The sequence below is a fragment of the Triplophysa rosa genome, linkage group LG2 (assembly GCF_024868665.1).
Source record: "Triplophysa rosa linkage group LG2, Trosa_1v2, whole genome shotgun sequence".
NCBI lineage: Eukaryota > Metazoa > Chordata > Actinopteri > Cypriniformes > Nemacheilidae > Triplophysa > Triplophysa rosa.
The window spans coordinates 8,157,425-8,179,693 of record NC_079891.1 but is presented as its reverse complement, the minus strand read 5'-3'; the positions used below and the strand labels follow the sequence as shown (position 1 = coordinate 8,179,693).

The following is a 22,269-nucleotide window of genomic DNA, read 5'->3' as shown; positions in this document are numbered from 1 at the left end:
AATTCAGTCAGTAATTTAATAAACAAACACAAATTAATACATAATTGATCCAAATGTCACTTTGATGCGATGTCTAATCTCATTTTTTTTATCTTTCAGCAAGTTCAGCGGGTTCATACAAAGTATAATAAAAACTCAACTTAATAGTATTGACGCACAATAAATTACTGATAATCAACTGTGTTTATCATGTGATTAAGGAGTTTGAAAATTAAGCTGTACAGGGGTGATTAAATGATGAAAGGCTGTGTTTTGCATAGTCAGCAAATTAAATGTTATCAACTTTTAACAGGGAGGAGAAAAAGACGTTTGTTTTTTAGACCCAACTCTATTCTGGCTATCACCTTGGCTTTCATGGGTTAGGAAAGTCACTCTACTGCCAATGTAAATTAAAAATGTCAACATTGCAAAATGATGCCCAACTATATATGAAATATATGACATGAAATTTGTATGCCCATTGTGTCAGTGTTATTAAATGTTTTTTTATTTTTATTGAAAGCAACGGAGTACCCCTCACATCGAAAAATGACGCTAAGGGTGTACCCTGTGCTTTAAAAAGTGATGCCGATATTGACCATACATCAGTATGTGACAAGTTGGAAGAGAATGTGAATGAGAAACAGCACGTCTGGACATTTAAATTTTTTACTCATTATCATTCGGTTTAGATGGATCGCGCCATGGTATGTCATTTCTGTAGTTATCATACTGCCTTTGGGATCTTGTATGGTTTGCTTGTATTATTTTATGTATTATAAAGTGCCTGCAGGACTTACTTGATACATTTACTTCATAATATAAATAACATTAACTCGGCCAATTGTATGACATAGCTCCCATATCGAATAAAAATGCATCTAGAGTTCTTTTCACATGAGAGTGGAAATCATATTATTTCTCAAAAGTTATTAATGTAAATCAATAAATTAATAAGGAAAAATTACTGAGTGCACCTTTAAGATACTGCAATCTTTAATCTCTCACCTTTGGCCTACTTACTAATAACACCTAACACTATTTATAAAAAAACTGAAAAAACACTCAAACTGAAAATCTTCCACGCAATTCTGTCAAAACCAATTTTTGGCATCTTTTATGGTGTCCCCAAGTCCATTTATTCAGCAGAGTGTGACCAGCCTGACAATAAAAAAGTTCTGTTCAGCACAAACTTGGCAGAGCCACTGCAATAAAACCCAACACTCACTGGAACTTCAACCCTGTCTGCGTTCAATTCCTGAAAAGAGGTAGACGTTTCCTTGGTGACTGTCCTCACCTCTTAAATTGTTTACCATCAGCTTTCCTAACTGTGGTTTCCAAAGAAAAATACACATCTTAGTTTAAGCAAAGGACAGCCAAGTACAAAATAACAAAAAAAAAGCAATGGACAGCAATAAAAAGGACAACACCTTTGAATAATTTGTGCACAAAATGGCAGAAGAGTCCTGAGATTAAAGGTTCATTTTGGGTCTTCACTGTTTTTAATGTATTTTTAAGGTCCAAAGGCAAAACCTGAAACACTACACATATGCCAGATAATAAACATGGATTATACTCACCCTGCATTGAACTGAAGCAAGATTTTTAAGAACACTGTAACATTTTGAATTTGTCTCTCATGATATACACAATTCACCAACCGATTTAAATAAACTCTGATATATTTGAAATTCCTCTCCATTTGTGCTACGGACATGAATGATATCTTAAATCACGTGGCTTGTTGAACAAGTTGTACTTTTGTAATTGAGAATAACTTTCTCTAGGCATAAAATCCCATTAAATGAAATTGAAGGAGGTTCCAGATCTATAGAGAACAGAAGATCATAGACACTGGAGGTATACACTTTCCTTTTTAAAATATTTTCCATATATTTCTTACTCAAATTTACATCAAGCTTGAAAAGTAATCAAACTGGGACAGTATTATAGAGTTAATCTTTTTATTTGCTGCTTGTGTTTAAATGTTGGCAATATGCATTGTTGAAATAAACTAGTAGTACATAAACACAAGACAATCAGATCATATCTGTGCAATAGGATACACTTGTTGACAAATTCTTTTCTTTGGACTTCAGTGTAAGAATTACAACATTTCAAAACATTTCAATCTCAGCGTTGTGAACAAAGTGGCATTAGAAGAGATCTGTTATGGATGTACATTGGCTTACTTTTGACTAACAAAAACATTTCAGGACACAAATACAAGTAAAATACAAACAAAAATAGGCATAATAATGGGGGTTTTAAAGTTACAGAAATAAGTCATTTTGCTAAGGAACACAGTTTTAACATGTGAACGAAACATCAAACAGACATTTCTCCATTTTACTTGGCCTTAATGAGATCCTCATTTAATTAGAAAAACACTTCATGTGAAAGAAATAACATGTATTATTTCTGGATTTTTTTCATAACAGTAATGTGAAGAAGTGTCGCTCTGATTAACATAAAGCTTGAACATTTTGTTTAAAAGGGACTGCTGTTATCTTGAGGACATGGAGAAACCATGGAAACGCTATAAGGCATCAGACGGTTAACTGGTCAGTGTAATACTGACTGACTTGAATTTAGAAGGCATCCATTTCAAACCCAACATCAGAATGTAGACCTGCATCATTTCTGCTCATCCCCTCAGGCAGACTTCTTAGCCACAGCTACACCAATCAGACCAGCCAGACCAGCCAATCCCAGACCTATCCCACCAACAATTGCCATGCCAACCAGTCCATCTACAAAACATAACAGAAGAGAGCATGTTTAGGACACTGTACAATAGAAATCAATAATAAGTTTGTTTGTTGGTCCTGGAGGATCCCTGACCCCATCCTACAATAGAAAGGCTGTTTTATGACCAACAATATTGATCCAGGAATATGCCACTTTCAGCCTAAATTCACACTCACCTTTCCTCATGGCTTTGTCGATAAGTTTTTCCAGTTCTAAAGCTTGCGAGTTTCCTGGTTCATTCTTCAGTAAAGTCCTGATATATTTCAGAGCTCTCTCATACTCCTGTTGATGGTGTAATATAGAGGAATGAGCATAGAAGTGTCATTTGAACTATGAGTATCACAATATGTAAACACATTAAAGCTTTGTTAACTACCTTTAGCTTGTAGTTTCCAACAGCGAGGTAAAACAGATAATCCCTCTGGTCATTCTTGGTGCCCTTATGAACAAGCTCTGGCAGAAACAAAGTATTTCAGCATTTAGATTTCCAGACATAACAAAATGGCATTCATAAACAGATTGATGTTACAGTAAGTTTGAAATATCTGTTTAAAAGCAGAACTTAGTTTGCTTCTACCATTCACTGTAATTCACATTACACGCACACGCCATGACAATATCTATTCTCATTCAAGTCAGTGGGCATCTGGATTTGTGTCAAACAATAAAATTTATTATCCCTTATTTCAGATAAGATCAGATATGAAGCCTTTCATCTAGTATAAAGATAACACGAGGCAATGCAAGATATACATTTTTAACAACTGTTCAGTCAAAGTAAGCCAGTGTTGTGAGTAATGTTTAATGACGTATTTACAACAGAGTGATCTTTTTGATGCAAGAGAATGCACCTCGTATTACCCCCAAACTGATCACTACGACACAAAAAATACTTAAATACTTGGTTTATTTAAAAGTTTACACAAATGAAAATTATGACATGGTTTAGTGACTCAGATGGAACTTAAGTGCACAGCTCAAGATGTTTGATTTTGTGTGCAATGCAACGTAAACGTTTTTTCTTTTGTATTTCCAGCCTCTTAACTCAAGCTTACAATTCATTTTTTGGTGGCACTATAGATTCACAGGCATAATACTCAAAAGTAGTCAAGCAAATGTTGAAGGGATAATTCATGTCAATAAGCAAACAGATCTCATCCCCCATTTACTGCCATAGTAGGGAAAATAAATATTATGGGAGTCAATGGGGGATGAGATCTGTTTGCTTACTGACATTCTTCCAAATTTCTTCGTTTACGTTCAGTAGAACAAAGAAATTTGCAGGTTTGGAACAACTAGAGGGTGAGTAAATGACGACAGAGTTTTCATTTTTGGGTGAACTATCCCTTTAATATTATGATGGGACTAAATATCCCACCTGGAAAGAAGCTACTGAGTGACAAGATAAGATATTGAAGTACCACAGACAGGAAGTCTGACTCAATGTGACATCAAAGGCAACAATAAAGCGGTTTCACCCATGTCAAATGTTTATAGACTTGTTTATAGACTTATCCGAATTACTACAAATGATTCACAGTGGTGATACAATAACATGGCATGTCTTGTGATCTTGGATGGCCTGATTTAAAGGTGGAGAGCATAATCGTGTAACCACTCCATGAAAAAAGCATTAAAATGACACAATTAAGTAATCGAATCTCACTGCTCAAATACTGTACTGCTAAATATGTGAGTTTTGATAGCTTTCCTGCATTTGGTTGATATACCTCTTTAGACATTCGGGGTACAGTAAACACTAAAGTGCCATATAAACTGCAAAAAACACCAAATGTCTTAAAAAATAAACAAACAAGGTGTGATCTGAAGGTTCTTACAGAAGCTTTTCTAATCAGTTATAAACGGACATCTATTTTCATATTTAGATACCTATAAAGATTCATGACAGTTTTTGGACACAGGAGAGACTGGGATATTTATTGGGGCATCTTTTTTAAATAACATGCCCTACATTATTGGCCACCAACAAGCTTTTGATCAGTTGCACAAGATTATAGCTAGAAAAATGAAATAAACATTGACATTTTTGACAACATACATCAAGCAACAAGCAAGGAAACCCAATAGGCCAGCAACAGGTAATAGATAATGTATTAAAATATTAGAAATAATAAATCGAATAAATCACATAGAAAAAAATATTTTTGCACCTTCCCTACACAAATATTAATAAATTAAAATATTTCCTATACAAATATGATTGTTGTATTGCTTAAAAGTGAATATGAACTTGAGGTCTGTATTGAGTTAATTGAGGTCTGAAAAAATACAGAGCACGTTTTCTGGTATTTGAGAGAAATATTGTTGCTAGTTCACAGAATGAAACAAAAATGTTCACAATGGGTGAACACAAAGAAGAAAAAGAGTTTAAGCATAACAACAATACGTGTAATATTGATTTAAATTGTTGTTGTTTAAAAAATGTAAAAGTTTTCTGTTTAATTTAATTGCATTTTTGTTTTTCTGAGCAAAAAATAAATATCATACATTTTTCCCTGATTTACAGAAGACACCTACTAAAATGTCATTCAGTGTAACAATCTTGTCAGGCATATTTACAACAAAAATCTATTTATGACATATTACAAGACTAACAACGTGTCTACACCGGACGTGACAGGCGTGATGCGACATGACAACCTGCTTGTTCTACAACATTGTGGACAACATTTAAAATTATAATGGGTTTTGTCTTTTGTCGTGTCGCGTCAAAATTACTTTCACCCCAAATGCTAATTAGTTGTAATTTTACATTTTTTTTAATTTGCCACTATCCTAGGTTTTGCCCATTTGTCAATTAAAGCACAAAAAAATGTAATATGCTCACTTATTCGTTTATATATTTTAATATGTATAAGTCAGAACGAGCATGTTGTTTGAATCTGTACATAAATATTGTGTTACACTGAATGACAAAACTTAGTTGAACCATAAAGTAGACATTTTACTTACAAACCCGATTCCAAAAAAGTTGGGACACTGTACAAATTGTGAATAAAAACAGAATGCAATGATGTGGAAGTTTCAAATTTCAATATTTTATTCTGAATACAACATAGATGACATATCAAATGTTTAAACTGAGAGAATGTATCATTTTAAGGGAAAAATAAGTTGATTTTAAATTTCATGGCATCAACACATCTCAAAAAAGTTGGGACAAGGCCATGTTTACCACTGTGTGGCATCCCCTCTTCTTTTTATAACAGTCTGCAAACGTCTGGGGACTGAGGAGACAAGTTGCTAAAGTTTAGGAATAGGAATGTTGTCCCATTCTTGTCTAATACAGGCTTCTAGTTGCTCGACTGTCTTAGGTCTTCTTTGTCGCATCTTCCTCTTTATGATGCGCCAAATGTTTTCTATGGGTGAAAGATCTGGACTGCAGGCTGGCCATTTCAGTACCCGGATCCTTCTTCTACGCAGCCATGATGTTGTAATTGATGCAGTATGTGGTCTGGCATTGTCATGTTGGAAAATGCAAGGTCTTCCCTGAAAGAGACGACGTCTGGATGGGAGCATATGTTGTTCTAGAACTTGGATATACCTTTCAGCATTGATGGTGCCTTTCCAGATGTGTAAGCTGCCCATGCCACACGCACTCATGCAACCCCATACCATCAGAGATGCAGGCTTCTGAACTGAGCGCTGATAACAACTTGGGTTGTCCTTGTCCTCTTTAGTCCGGATGACATGGCGTCCCAGTTTTCCAAAAAGAACTTCAAATATTGATTCGTCTGACCACAGAACAGTTTTCCACTTTGCCACAGTCCATTTTAAATGAACCTTGGCCCAGAGAAAACGCCTGCGCTTCTGGATCATGTTTAGATATGGCTTCTTTTATGACCTATAGAGTTTTAGCCGGCAACGGCGAATGGCACGGTGGATTGTGATCACAGACAATGTTTTCTGGAAGTATTCCTGAGCCCATGTTGTGATTTCCATTACAGTAGCATTCCTGTATGTGATGCAGTGCCGTCTAAGGGCCAGAAGATCACGGGCATCCAGTATGGTTTTCCGGCCTTGACCCTTACGCACAGAGATTGTTCCAGATTCTCTGAATCTTTGGATGATATTATGCACTGTAGATGATGATAACTTCAAACTCTTTGCAATTTTTCTCTGAGAAACTCCTTTCTGATATTGCTCCACTATTTTTTGCCGCAGCATTGGGGGAATTGGTGATCCTCTGCCCATCTTGACTTCTGAGAGACACTGCCACTCTGAGAGGCTCTTTTTATACCCAATCATGTTGCCAATTGACCTAATAAGTTACAAATTGGTCCTCCAGCTGTTCCTTATATGTACATTTAACTTTTCCGGCCTCTTATTGCTACCTGTCCCAACTTTTTTGGAATGTGTAGCTCTCATGAAATCCAAAATGAGCCAATATTTGGCATGACATTTCAAAATGTCTCACTTTCAACATTTGATATGTTATCTATATTCTATTGTGAATAAAATAGAAGTTTATGAGATTCGTAAATTATTGCATTCCTTTTTTATTCACAATTTGTACAGTGTCCCAACTTTTTTGGAATCGGGTTTGTACATTTAATGTGCTTTCTATGGCCATGAAATCACTTTTGTAAATATATTTAGATGGGGACATCTTAACGTCTTTGACCCACATACATATAAATAAAGTATTACATATAAGTAAATTTTGAAAAAAAAAAATGTATACACACAGTTCACCCTTGCCTAATGCACATAGGTGTGTTATATGTTTATGTGTTTGTATGTTGCTTCACATGTCACATCTTTAGCAAAAATCTCAGAGAAGATGAGAACATTGTACTTCTGGAGACTCCAGGGCTGGGTTTCCCCAAAAGCATCGTAAGCCTAAATTGATCGTACAAACGATCGTACGAGTGATCTTAATATGACGGTCTGCTTCACAAAAGCGTCATAACTAAAGTACCACTTGAAAATCATCGTAGATCTACGAGTGCTCTGGAGTAACCGTAAAGCCCTAAGTGAATCGTAAGAAGACAGATTTATGAGGTCACCTGCAGGACAACCGGAGAATTGCGCTTAAACACGCCTAAATGTGACATGTTTTTTTTTGTTTGTTTTTTTGTTTAAAACATTTTAAATTACTTAACTAAATTAATAAAAAATACAGTTATTGAAGTTATAATAATGAAGTTATTATTAATAAAGTGCTGGTAATGTATGTGTGTACAATATGTACAAAATGTACAATAAACATTTTGTTTAGAGCTAGAAATCTAAATAATACATACAGTAGGCCCTAATAAAAACTTAACTTGAAATTGCCACCTCCACACCACCCAAAAGTGTAATAAAATGTGGGTCAACAAATGCATACAGCATTTTTTTTCTTATGATTTTCCCTAGAACCTGCTAAATACATTGCACAATTACAGCAGATAAGTCCTATCTACACATAGAAAAGGTATTACAAGTTGCACAAAAAATATGTTAAACAAAATTAAACAACATTCACCTACAACATGCACATTGGGTGAAAATAATTTGCCTAAACATTCTGAAAACAAGCTCGTGCTACAAAAACGAGCCATTGTATAAGGTGACATTTCAGCACATGACAAACGGATAGCGACTCGTAAGTAGCAATTAAAGCACTGCTATGTACAGTCTGTTAAGTGCATTTTTGGGAAACACACGTGAAACGATGACGAACGTTCTCAAAGTGGCTCGTAGAAAACGCTCTTAAGTGCTAAAATCCATCGTTATCGGGAAACCTGGCCCAGGTAGGTTGCGGTTATGAAAAAATGGTGGCACTGGAGACTAAAGGCTTCCTTATGATTTCACACTTTATTCTTCACTTTAATTCTTTATTCTTTTGCAGGTATACTGTATCTGAAGAGTTTGGTTCCAAAATGAGATAACTTTTTTTTCAAAAATCATGTTTTTTATTGTGCATTGCAATTAATTTCAATCAAACTACAGTTGGCTTGTTTTGATTTGAGCCATAATAACTAAAAAATACAGCTAACTAACATAATAAAAACATGATTTTTGAAAAAAATTCAAACGGAGTTATCTCATTTTGGAACCAAACTCTTCATCTTTCCTTTACCTGTCTTTGTCTGACTGCTGACTCAATGAGCATTTTGCTACCCCATTGTAATTTCTAGTATTGCATTCTGATAATGGGCATTTACAATTTTTTGACTTCTCAGTGTGAATTAAATGTCTTTTGACTCATTATATCTGTAATAGGCATACTGCTGCACGCCGGAATATAACGAATTTTTCACTTTCAGCCTTTGTTAACGCTTATATATCACTTATAACTAGTATATACACAATTAATAGTAGTTAAGGCTGATGGTTATGAATTGGTGAAATGTGTCTGAAACAAAAATATGATCAGAATACTAGCATAATAATTATGCACACACATGTTATTCTTAAGTTAACATAAGATGCCCCTCATCTACTACAAATAATGCAATCTTGCAAATGAAAGCACAAAGGTCAAGCAATAGTGTCAAATATTAGTGTGTAGTTACCATCAAGCAGCACTATCCCCTTCTTAATGTCATCCGACTGTTTGCTTCTGATCAGACACCACGCATACTCGAACTGCGTGTCTTTCGACACAGAGCCCTTGGACAGCTCTGCTTTATACTTCTTCTCGAATTTCTAGAAGTGAAAATAATAAAATGTTGACACCCCGAACAGCAACCATATGATCATCATCGCACTGAAACACGCGGACGTACTGTACACAAATAACACGTCTCAATCGGAGAAGTTTTCACAAATGTATTTTACGTTTTAAGAGAAAAAATTCACACATACAAGTTCAAAGCCTACAATTTACCTCGAGATCCTCTGGAGCGACAACATCACCCACCACCGCTTCCATGATACCGGAAATAATGTTGTGTTTACACCGGATGCTCCAGTTAGGGATGGGGAGTCGACTCCAAAAGAGTCGATTCCTCAACTCTTAATGTCCCTAAAATCGGAATCGACTCCAAGACAGGAATCGACTCGTCGACTCCGTAATTTTTAATGTTGTCATTGACTCAAATCGGTTACATTGTGTTTGTGATTGGCGCAAAGCAACGAATAACATTTAAAAACCAATCAGGTAAAAGTCATACCTCCACTCTCTCTGATTGTACACGTTTACAGCCGATCCAAAACACTGCGTTAATCAGAGCGAGCGACACCTACTTGTTCGTCACAAATGTACACGCAATACTTCCCGTTCATTCTTCACTTCAATCCGATCTCATTACTCTAAAAAATTATTCTAAAAAATTCTTATTAAAAACTCTCCTATATTTCGTCTGTCCCTCTTCAAGCTGTTATTTCTCTAACGACTGTTAAGACTTTGTAAGTTGCTTTAAATGAAAGCGTGTGAGTCTGTGCGTAACGACACAAATCAAAATCAAGTTTGTGGAAACAAATTATAAAGCGTTTCATCCAGCTTAAAAACTTAAAAAAATCAGCAACAGTCAGGAAGTCACAAATCATATATTAAGTTATTGTTGCTGGGTTATTATTATAGCATATTTGTTGGTTTTAAAATTACATGTTGATATTTTGAGTTATTTTGCAATGAGTTACATTAAGAAAAGAACAAGGTAGGCTCAATGCCTTTTTTTAAAGTGTTGAACAGCCCAGGGTGAATATATAAGCTCTTAAACGAAAATAAATAAATAAATGTTTTAGGCTTGTTTAGCGCACATTTACGGAGCCTCAATTCAAAACAATGAAACGCGGTGTCTTTACGTACAGTACAAAACATAATTATTTGTGTAACTGTAACTCTCCAAAATCGATGCAATAAAAAACATATAAAAACAATAAAGGAAACGAAATGTCTTAGCTTTACCATAAGTCTACAGCTATGGTTAGACCTGGGCCGTCATGTCCTTGCGCTGCGTGCGCTTGGAAAACCACATCGGTTTAGGACCAGAAAGGAGTCTGACAGCACAAAAAACTCTCTATGATGGTGTTAGATGCACAAATGCATGTGCATTTGCTAGTGACTTTGGAGACTGGTTGCCAGCCCAACGTTCCAAAGCGGAAGTTCATTCATTTATTTCATATTCATATTCCTGAGCCCGTTTTGAATGACAGTAAATGGAGTCGAAGTGTTGATTCCATCGACTCTAAAAGTGGGAGTAGAGAATCGGAGTCGACTCCAAAAAACCCGGAACCGAACACCCCTAGCTCCAGTCACGTGACTTAAAAATAAAATATTTTTTAATTTTATGTGGATTGACTGTTCAACAGCAATTCGATAATCGGATCGATGATTTCATTAACATCTGAAAAACAATATTTATCAAATAATCATCACATATCACGTATATTACGTGTGATAATTTTATAAAGTGCTCAATCTATCTCCTATGACGCAAACGTAATAATATTATACATTAATAAACGTCAATTTAAATGAAAACAACTAGTTTCCCACATACAAAGTAAAGCTTGGGAAAAAGCAAGAGCACGTGATATTCAAATTGATTAACGCAGCCAATCTGACAGGTGCGTTTCAGAGTCAAAACCGACCGCCACCTTCCAGCTGGTCTGTTGAAAGAATCAACGGAAGTCTTTGCGATAGAATTGTTTTGGAAGAATCCGATTTATTTTGATCAAATTGTATCTAATTTTGTAGCTATTTTGTACAATGAACGTGAATTGTGTGACTTTGTTATGGTGAGTTTTTTTTTTGTGTCTACAATAATGGAAAGTAAGCCTAATTAGAAAACTAGATAACTCTCCTAAATGCATAGATGTTTTTTTAATAAATCTTGTTTTTGCATTACACTTTTGAACTTTCAAAGATTCTCTTTTGTCTTTTTCAGGTTTGTTTTGTTTACTTTTTGCCCTTTCTCCATCCCTGACTCCATACCTATAGGTAAACAATTGGCATTTTAATTAAGAAGCTAACATGTTCTGGTCTGTTTTTGCAGATCAATGGACTATGAATAATGCTTGGTTATATACGGAATATTTGTTTGTCAGGTATGTTCAAGGCAGAGTGTCATGATCGTCATTTCTGGCTGTCTGTCAGTGCAAATTTCCTGGGCCAGAAATTTAGGTTTGATGTTCAAGGTAATTTATTTTCTAAATCTTTTTGCAATGACTGCATGTTTTTTATAATTCTGTTTTTGGTAAACAAAAACCATCTAAATGAATTGCAGCAATAAGTCAGGATATGAAACATGAAGTGTATTATGCGGTAATCTGAAACCTTTACATTTTTTGCACTTTTGACTTGCAATTTACTGTGTCAACACTTGATCACCAATGCAGCACTTCAATCACATCCAGCTACAATATTGTAATGTTGACAACATCGACTTGCTTATTATTGAGTATGTCATTGTGATGTATAAATTACAGCTTTAATTTCCCTATATCTCAATCTTGAAATTACATTTTGACATGTGTCCACTCACAGGAGGTTCTGAGGTCCATGAAATTTCTGATCAGTGGGCAGCAGAGTGTGGCTATACCTTTACTTTTGACTCCTGGGGTGACCTCCAACTGCGTGCTTCCTATCTGGCTTGTTTGGTGGAAAACCAGGTAGTGTATGATGCACTGAAGTAAAGGAGATGACACGTGAAAGTAGATTGGGGATAATATAATCCTTGACATTGCATTAATTGTGAAGTTTTAGCAGCTTCAGTATTGCCTTTTCTTTAATTACATACTTCATTTGCAGTGTTTGGTTGTTTGTTGTTTTAGAAGGAGTCTGAATTTCGGCTGCTGGTGTGGTTTGTAAATAACGACTCGAATGGGGAGGAGAAATCTTATCCATTACTGCTCACCTGTCCTCTTCAGATCCCGTGGGGCCCTCGGGAGCTCATCTGTGAGGAAAACTACATGGAGGTCTTCAAGATATTTTGCATACGTTTGCATTGTGGTGTTATTTTAACGCATCAAGCTTTCCCATTCCCAGTAGCCTACTGCAATGTGAATTCAAAAAATCTTTATGGTATTACATGTCGGCCAAATACTTTTTCATTTCCTAGGTGTCTGTGCTTAAATGGGTGCCTCCTGATGATCACATGGGCATGGCGTGGGTAACTCCAGCCTCTGTGGTAAGAGAGCGCAAGCATGGATTTAATCCAGTTTTAGTATTACCTTTGTCTATAAACTCATTACCACCCCAAAAAAATGTTTTCTGGTTGTTCTAGGGGCTGGATGAGGGTTTGACGGAGTGGAGGGTTGTTTTCCGTATTCCAGCACTCCATCAAGAGGGTGGCATGAAGGAGGAGACTGTGCCTGTCAGAATGGCACACCTGTTGGGATACCACATTAACACCACTGACACTCGCATCCTGATGCGTTGTCCCTACGGATCCAAACTGGCATACACTCTGCAGGTCAGGTCAAATTACCATGTCAGTCTGATTTAGGAAACTGCAGGAGTTACAAGAGCTCAGTCTGTATGAATTCCAGAATGCTGCTCTCATTTTATGTACCACGGTGTGTCAGTTGGACTTAAAAATGACGTGAGGTTTTTGCTTTTACTGTTGTAGCAGGATAAGACTGAGGTAGAAGTGGTCAGCCCCACGATCCTATACAAGGTCAAATGGACCCTGTTGACTGTGGACATGTCTGTGGCTTGCACAAAGAGTATGTTATTCTTGTTTTCTCTTTCTTTTTTTTGGTCTCTATGCGTTTGAAGATGATACATTTAGAGACTAACAAGAGCTGTTGGTTATGGCACATGTGTGAATTGAAACAAATGCACTTTTATGTGCAATTTAAAGGCTGTTTTGTGCAGCCTTCTACCACCCTAGCAGGTTTGTATACAATGCAAAAGTAATACATTTTATTACAGAGATAACCGCACAACACTTGCTGAATTTAACATGCATTGTAATGTCCATGTGCCACGTAGCAAATAGTATAACATTCAATCTTTTTCTAGATGAAGGTTCAAATACAAAGTTTGCAGTAGTATACACTAAACAGTATGCTAGTATGTTTTGAGCTATTATAGTGCATTAGAATATTTAATTGAGCATTCCTCTACTTGTATCATCAGATCAGGCCCAAATGGACGGTTCATACGTCTTGTGGTCCCTCCCACGTGACCTTCTCCCTCTGGTCCATCCTCCCTTCATAGAAAAGGGCCTTAAGGTAGGGGTAAGGGGACGCTACCTGTCTGAATGTGTAGCACACCAACGTGGTTACATGATTCACGACAACAACGGAACTTTGGAAGTCCGTATTCCTTTTGGAGCTGAAGGAGGATTCATTAAGGTGCCAAAGAATATTTTCGATATGAGATGCAATTTGCCACTTTTATATTACCAAAACACTGTATAAGTATTTTAAAGTGAATCATTTAACCTTAGCTTTTTGATTACAAACCATCTCTCTTTCAGAGTCATGTGACCGATGGACGCTACTCTCAGTCGTACTTTGTGGACTTGTTTCTGCTACGTGAATGGGAGGATGCAGCCTGGAGTCTGACTCGACAACTAACTTTTAGAGCTCTTTCTATACGTCACCTGCCACGGCCAATCACATTCATTAACCGTGAGTTGCTAATATAGAATGTTTACAACAAACGGCTTTCATGTTTTTGACATTAGAAGGGTCTTTTAACTGGTAACTGTGTTTCTTTCTCCTTGAAGGGACTGTAACTTCACAGGGGGAATTTTCAGTATCCCTATGCTGTTTTGCTCCTGATGTTTCTCTGGTAAATGTAAGCGTAGCTGATCAGTTGTTGGTGTGGGATGAAATGGAAAGGAGTGGCGTTCGTCTATCTCGGAACCCACTGCAAAACAACTCGTACACGTACCTGCTTCGGATCCCCTTTGAACATCCTCTCATCTCGCAGAAGGTGATTGGCACTTGTAGTAATAGTAAAACTACTCTAATGCTCTTGTGTCTGTATTAATGTTTTTCTTAATTCTAATAATTTAGTATCTGGGCGACCGGTTTAGGAGATACACTTTCTCCGGGGTCTTCTCATTTATCCTGTTTCCTGATGAAGACATTTACAACCATCCTGCTAGTGTTGAGGCTGAACTGCAGGATGTAGGTACGTAATGTTCTGTTACTTTTTTATTGGGAATATGTGAAAGTTGTTCAGCCAAAGGTTAGTTCAAACTGTTAAACACAAAAACTCCTGTTGTGTGGTTTGCTTTTTACATCTCTTGCTTTTCTTAACCGAAAACACAGCCTTTTGTATTTCTCTTCAATAAAAGAAATAACACAGGCAAAATGGTTCAGTCGATGTATTCTGATGTGTCCCACTTCTCCTCTAAATATGTCCTCTAAGTACAATCTCTTTCTGTTGCTATCACAGTTCTGCCCAAGCTGGAAGGGGAGTGTACGAAGCGCGGGGTACATGTTCTAGCTTACTACGGTAATATAGACTCGTCTGAGTGGAGTATGTATGTAGGAGAAATGAGGCTTGACTGGGAGCTGGTGGAGCTGGGAGGATTCTCTCTGGATGCACACGAGCGCTACCTCAGCTTGGAGGTGCCACTATATGCCCCTGGGATGGCCTATGAGGTACCACAGTCCTAGGACCTTTTGCACTTAATTTCAGCAGCTTGATTTCAAGTAAATGTCACTCGATGTTCATTTAATGTCAAGATTGAAAACTCAGTGTGATGTCGAACCAGTTTTAAGATGCCTCTTATGTGTCTTTCAGGGCTTGGGTCTGCAAGGTCTGTTAGTGAGCGTGACAGTGAGTTTGGTTCACTTTGAAGTGGCTGAAGAGCAAACTCATCAGCAACGCTGTGTTTTCCCTGTGAGCGAATTATTGGGTAAAGTGCACAGTCTTTAGTTTTTAAAGGGGTCATATCATGAAAAAAAATGATTGCTGTTACTTTCAAATCAGAAAGCTTCCTACCAATTCAGTATTGAAACTGAGCAACATTAATTTGTAATATACAGCCAAAACACCAGATGTTGTGTAAGCATTTTATCATCTTGAGGATTTGGCTGAGTATCTCTTACATTCTTAAGATTCATTTTGAAATAACTAGATGGATCTTTTATCCATCTTGGATCTTTTGGACCAATCACATTGCTAGAGACAACTTTTTGTTCTAATATGCTTAACTATATGCAGCTTATCCAACAATGAACACCTCTAGGCTCTGTTCTAGGCCCATTAGGGATTTTTCTGATATGACCCCTGCTTGTGGATCTATGCAGTATGTCTGCCTAATGGAAGAATGGTGGTTATGGTGGACACAGCTGGTGTTTCTCCTCCAGTGAATCCCAACCACACAGCCCTGTTGGACCCTGCCTGTAGACCACTGGTAACCGATCATTCTAGAGCCATATTCAGCTTTTCTATAAACTCTTGTGGCACTCTTGCAAAGGTAGGTTTTTGAAACATTCTCAGGACATTTGATTGTTTTTTTTTTTGGTCTAAAGAAGCTTTATAATTTATAAAAATCTATCTTGCCTGTAGAATGACGGTGATCAGATAATTTATAGGAACGAGGTGAGAAACATGCCTCCTTTTCCTCCACACCTGAGACCACTCAGCCAACCTCAACCACATTACAGGTAAAACAAGTCACTGTCCAATAACCATTTATTTAAATTTGAGAGATGACTGCTGATTTGTTTTGCTCAAGTTTACGGTAAAATCAAACACTGAAAAAAAAAAACATAATTTAGCAAAGAAGCCTTTAAATAACGCCCATATGGAAGTTTCGACAGCTCTGTTGTTTAAAAGAGAATGGTTTTGTGCAACAAATGAGGTCAAATATTTACATTTCAATTAGAGTTCTCTTTCTCTCAGAGTTCCACTTGCCTGTGTTCACCCAGAAAATGGAGATCGTACTCTCACAATCTACCTACCTTCCCACCCTCCCACATCTCTACCTCTAACGCACACACGCAAAACAGCTTCATACATAAAGCATCATGAAGACAAAGGTGAGCAACAGAACAAATTAGGGCTACAACAGTGCAAAAAATGACTTTCTTACTTAGTCTTTTTTTCTTGTTTTCCAGTAAAAATGTCTAAACATTCTTGAATCAAGAAGCATTTTCTTGATGAGCAAACTGACCTAAGAAAATAAGTCTTGTTTTTAGTCAAAAAATATGAAATTTCAGTGAATTTTCATATTTTTTGACTAACAGTGAACGACTAATCGATAAAATTGGTAATTATCAATAATGAAAATAGTTGTCAACGAATTTCATTATCGATTAGTTGGTCTGTGACGTCACTTGCAAGCTGCGCAGTTATAAATCAAGCGCGTCTTCCCTTTTAAATGTCCAGTTTTAAAGTCAAACGCGTGTCTCCGTGCACTCATCTCGCCGTGCAGTGTAAGCAGCGCAGTTTTAAAGTCAGATGTGTCTCTCCGTGCATGCGTCTCTCCGTGCAGCACATGGTGCGCAGTTTTTAAGTCAGACGTGTTTTGCATGCATCTCTTAAAGCTGTGCCGTTTTAAAGTTTAAAGGGGAGAGGTGTTTTAAATGATGAATTAAAGATTGTATTTGTAAAACCCAATTTGTGGCGTTTGCACTTTGCAAAGTACATAATAAATACCCTGATTTGGGGGTTTATTTACATCAGAGGTGGGAAGTAAAGAAGTACACTTTTTGAGTATCTGTACTATACTTGCGTATTATTTTTTTCTGGATACTTTTTACTGTACTTCACTACATTTGAATGACAAATATTTCACTTTTCATGCCACAAAAAAATGATTTCTTTGGCCAACCGCCACATTTGGGAGAGACTATTGTCGGCTGCTTCTAATATGACACACCTGAATCAACCCAGCCTTGGTGTGTTAATTAGGGGAGACATCCACAACATTTTGGGAGAAGGCAAATGAGTTCAGCTGTGTATACTTTTCCCATCTCTGATTTAGTTATTATAAGCAAAAGATCTAATTAAACTTTTTATCTGATTAATCGAAAAAAATAATCGTCCAACTAATCGATTATCAAAATAACAGTCTGTTGATATGAAATTACTTTATAGATTCAATGGTCATTTCCTTTGAGTGTCTTTACATGCAGTTAGCTCATTTAAAACAATGTAAATGGCTTTTGGTCATTTGCTTTAAACACATAATTTTAGACGGGTAAAATAATTATGCCATATAAAGTAAAAGACTATTCGGAATTAGTATTATGTTGAGATGTGCATGTAAGTGGGGTAATATTTTAATAATATTTTAACTTAATTTATTATTAGACTTTTTGAAATATTACTATCTAGTTTTTCTATACATTTTTTAGATCAATTCGTAAAGTCTTTTAATGTTATAGTTACGTACACTAAAAGATAGCATGTACTGTAGATTTGAACTAGTAAGTTAAGAAGGAAAGTGGTATTACTTCTCTTTCCCTTACATTAGACTGGAGGGCAGATATCTTGGCCTGTTAGCTTTAAGTCGCTAGCTACCAACTGTTCTTTTTAGATGAAGTAAAAGTTCAAGTAAAAATATCAGGGTAAAAGATTTGTAAAAAAGACATTAATTCTAAATAATATACAGTATCTCACAGAAGTGAGTACACCCTTCACATTTTTGTAAATATTTTATTATATCTTTTCATGTGACAACACTGAAGAAATGACACTTTGCTACAATGTAAAGTAGTGAGTGTACAGCTTGTATAACAGTGTAAATTTGATGTCCCCTCAAAATAACTCAACACACAGCCATTAATGTCTAAACCACTGCAACAAAAGTGAGTACACCCCTAAGTGAAAATGTCCAAATTGGGCCCAGTGTCAATATTTTGTGTTGCCACCATTATTTTCCTGCACTGCCTTAACCCTCCTGGGCATGGAGTTCACCAGAGCTTCACAGGTTGCCACTGGAGTCCTCGTCCACTCCTCCATGACGACATCACGGAGCTGGTGGATGTAAGAGACCTTGCACTCCTCCACCTTCCATTTGAGGATCCCCCACAGACGCTCAATAGGGTTTAGGTCTTCACCTTTACCCTTAGCTTCTTTAGCAAGGCAGTGGCCGTCTTGGAGGTGTGTTTGGGGTCATTATCATGTTGGAATACTGCTTTCCGAAGGGAGGGGATCATGCTCTGCTTCAGTATGTCACAGTACATGTTGGTATTCATGGTTCCCTCAATGAACTGTAGGTGCCCAGTGCAGGCAGCACTCATGCAGCCCCAGACCATGACACTCCCACCACCATGCTTGACTGTAGGCAAGACACACTTGTCTTTGTACTCCTCACCTGGTTGCTGCCACACACGCTTGACACCATCTGAGCCAAATAAGTTTATCTTGGTCTCATCAGACCACAGGACAATGGTTCCAGTAATCCGTGTCCTTAGTCTGCTTGTCTTCAGCAAACTGTTTGCGGGCTTTCTTGTGCATCATCTTTAGAAGAGGCTTCCTTCTGGGACGACAGCCATGCAGACCAATTTGATGCAGTGTGCGACGTATGGTCTGAGCACTGACAGGTTGAACAGGCTGACCCCCCACCCCTTCAACCTCTGCAGCAATGCTGGCAGCATTCATACGTCTATTTCCCAAAGACAACCTCTGGATATGACTCTAAGCACGTGCACTCAACTTCTTTGGTCGACCATGGCGAGGCCTGTTCTGAGTGGAACCTGTCCTTTTAAACTGCTGTATGGTCTTGGCCACTGTGCTGCAGCTCAGTTTCAGAGTCTTGGCAATCTTCTTATAGCCTAAGCCATCTTTATGTAGAGCAACAATTCTTTTTTTCAGATCCTCAGAGAGTTCTTTGCCATGAGGTGCCATGTTGAACTTCCAGTGACCAGTATGAGAGAGTGAGAGCGATAACACCAAATTTAACACACTTGCTCCCCATTCACCCCATAACACTAAAGAATCACATGACACCGGGGAGGGCCCAATTTGGACATTTTCACTTGGGGGTGTACTCACTTTTGTTGCCAGCGGTTTAAACTCAACTCGACTTTATTTATATAGCGCTTTTTACAATTGTCATTGTTACAAAGCAGCTGTACATGAGACATATTGACTATAAGCAAAACAATTAGTTATACCTGTAAAAACAAGAAAAAGGTGAAAACACAGAAGACACACATACCCACATACAGACGCTCCACACACACAATATGCACACGTACTAACGCACGCACGCACAGTGAAAGCACACATTTGAGATAAAGGAGAGAGAAACAGAGGTCAAATATTAAACAGACTATAAATACCTATATATAATATTAATTAAGTAAAACTTTAAAATTCTAAAGCAGCCCCCCGGCCAGGCAAATAGTGCAAAACAGTATGCAAATGGTGGCGAGGAACCCAAAACTCCAATCGAGAAAAAAAAAAAAAGCTGCTGCCTCTGCACAAGCTCAACAGTGCTTGAACAACAAGGCTAAATAAAAATAAATTATAGGGTAAATTATAGATTTAAGATTATCATTAATAATCTAATAGCATTTGAAATTTTGTAGTGAAGATGTGTTAAGTCGCCCGTCCTTTATCCAATAAAGAGTAAAGGAGTCATATTGCACGGCTAAAACGAATATTATTGTTTGTTTTAGATGTAACGCAATGTGTATACACCATTTAAAGTTTAAAAAACATTGTATTTTACACATACCGTGCATGTTTGTATCTCCTCTTTGCCCCGCCTCTCTGAAACGTGCTGATTTTTTACAAAGCTCATCGCTCTGAAAAGCGAGGTGTGATTGGCCAGTTAGCCAGTGCATAGTGATTGGTCAAATACTGCAAGCATTTCACGGAAATGTAACGCCTCTTACCATATTCAGAACATCAGGTTCCAAAGCAATTGTACTGACAGGCGATACAATGAGATTTACAATTACGCCCACCTTAACTACTTGTAGATTTGGGCGGTCTTGGTCAAATCATGTTACGAAGTTACGTAGATCGCCGGGGTGTGGTTACACGAGGCGTTTCAGGCAAGTCTGGTTGAGCATTCGCTTTTAGATAGAATGCATCTTTTGTTCCCACACTTTCATTTGTGCAATTTTACGTGTCTAATACATGCATGGGCAACTTATAACACACCAAAAACACATACTTCCGCCATATGACCCCTTTAATGGCTGTGTGTTGAGTTATTTTGAGGGGACAACAAATGTACACTGTTATACAAGCTGTACACTCACTACTTTACATTCTAGCAAAGTTTCATTTCTTCAGTGTTGTCACATGAAAAGATATAATAAAATATTTACAAAAATGTGAGGAGTGTACTCACATCTGTGAGATACTGTAACTCTTGATCTTTTTTTGTAACGTTAAAACATGTAGTCAATGGCTGTGTCGGAAAGAGCTCCCTATAGCCCCATTGACTATTCCCTACTTTTCATTCGAAGAAGCGATTTGAAAACAAGTGAGTGAATTTGGACATCTGCCGAGACAAGGAAATTGATTCAGTGTGAAACTCACGATAGATGGCTAGCAGCTAGCTGTGAATGTACCTCGGTTGTACACTCGTTATTACGATGCATCATGGGATTGAATGAGTACACTCAATCATTTCCACTATGAATTTGGACACTACTAATAATGGATGTCCCCTCAAATAATGCACTACATTAGTGTACAGGGGGCTATTTCGGACACAGCAAATGTCATACTGTATTACCTAAATGATCTACATTAAGTACTTTGTGTTCAAATCACAAAAACTGGTACATTCTAATGCTATAGAAACTACTAATTTAATCTAGAAGAGTTGTTCCAGGTGTACTGAAACCCTTGGTTAAGGAATTTATTGATTTCCCTACAGATGAAAGGCGGCACCGTCTGCCAGTTGGAGGATGACCCCCTTAAAGGTAATAATGTGTCCAAATGATCTCTGGTGATATGTACTGTGTACTGTACTTGTCATGTATTTCATTTCACTGGGAATTTACTAAAATTATTTAGTCCTAATTGTCTGTGTGTTTTAATGTTTTAAATGTATGTATTCATACAGTAATGAAAACCTGGCCGCACTACTGGTAAGGAGCTGAAGGTGGACCCTGACAGCACAATGGAAGTGGCTTTTCCTGCTAGTCACTTCATGCTTTGATGACAAACAGATGGGTTCAATAAAAGTTTTCATGCACAATAAATGCTTTCTTTTGAACACTTACATCTTCACATTAAGGTTTTCAGAGGTACTTTCAGAGGTTACTAATTAAGCTTAGTTACACAAAATTCCTGTTTTGATTTCATGTGGTATGTCTTAGTCTTGGGGTCATTGTTACTTCATGGACAAAAGTATGTGTACCCCTCTTTTACATTTACATTTATGCATTTGGCAGACGCTTTTATACAAAGCGACTTACATTGCATTATGCTACACATTTGTTTCTAAGTATGTGCAATCCCTGGGATCAAACCCACGACCTTGGCGTTGTTAGCACTATGCTCCACTGAGCTACAGGAAAGCACTTATACTTTTTAAAATGACTTAAACTAACCAGTTTGGCAATGTGGGGGAAATCTTAATATTAAATGGTTAAAAAAGTGATAATTTACTGGCCCATGACTTGCCAAAATGGCACAGTCTTGATAACGAAATGATTTACTAACTATGGTATGAAGTTGAATCAGTTGTGCCATATGAG

The 22,269-nt window shown here is 37.2% G+C and overlaps 2 protein-coding genes across 2 annotated transcripts; one reads left to right on the top strand and one right to left on the bottom strand.

Moving 5' to 3' along the window:
- Positions 1 to 1,929: 1,929 nt before the first annotated feature.
- On the bottom strand, positions 1,930 to 9,663 carry LOC130551415 (mitochondrial fission 1 protein-like). The gene is made up of 5 exons (XM_057329009.1): positions 9,569 to 9,663; positions 9,255 to 9,387; positions 3,107 to 3,183; positions 2,907 to 3,012; positions 1,930 to 2,732 (listed from the first exon to the last, which is right to left on the bottom strand). The coding sequence occupies exons 1-5, from the start codon at positions 9,611 to 9,613 to the stop codon at positions 2,635 to 2,637; spliced, it is 459 nt and encodes a 152-aa protein (XP_057184992.1). The 5' UTR covers positions 9,614 to 9,663; the 3' UTR covers positions 1,930 to 2,634.
- A 1,591-nt stretch (positions 9,664 to 11,254) lies between these two features.
- LOC130571407 (uncharacterized) lies at positions 11,255 to 22,126 on the top strand. The gene is made up of 19 exons (XM_057362337.1): positions 11,255 to 11,424; positions 11,574 to 11,626; positions 11,734 to 11,823; positions 12,173 to 12,297; positions 12,460 to 12,603; positions 12,747 to 12,815; positions 12,912 to 13,100; positions 13,257 to 13,353; positions 13,769 to 13,986; positions 14,112 to 14,265; positions 14,364 to 14,572; positions 14,656 to 14,773; positions 15,041 to 15,249; positions 15,392 to 15,506; positions 15,901 to 16,070; positions 16,163 to 16,260; positions 16,499 to 16,635; positions 21,444 to 21,489; positions 21,633 to 22,126. Exons 1-18 carry the CDS (start codon positions 11,396 to 11,398, stop codon positions 21,476 to 21,478), a joined length of 2,259 nt encoding a protein of 752 aa, XP_057218320.1. The 5' UTR covers positions 11,255 to 11,395; the 3' UTR covers positions 21,479 to 21,489; positions 21,633 to 22,126.
- The last annotated feature ends 143 nt before the right edge of the window (positions 22,127 to 22,269 follow it).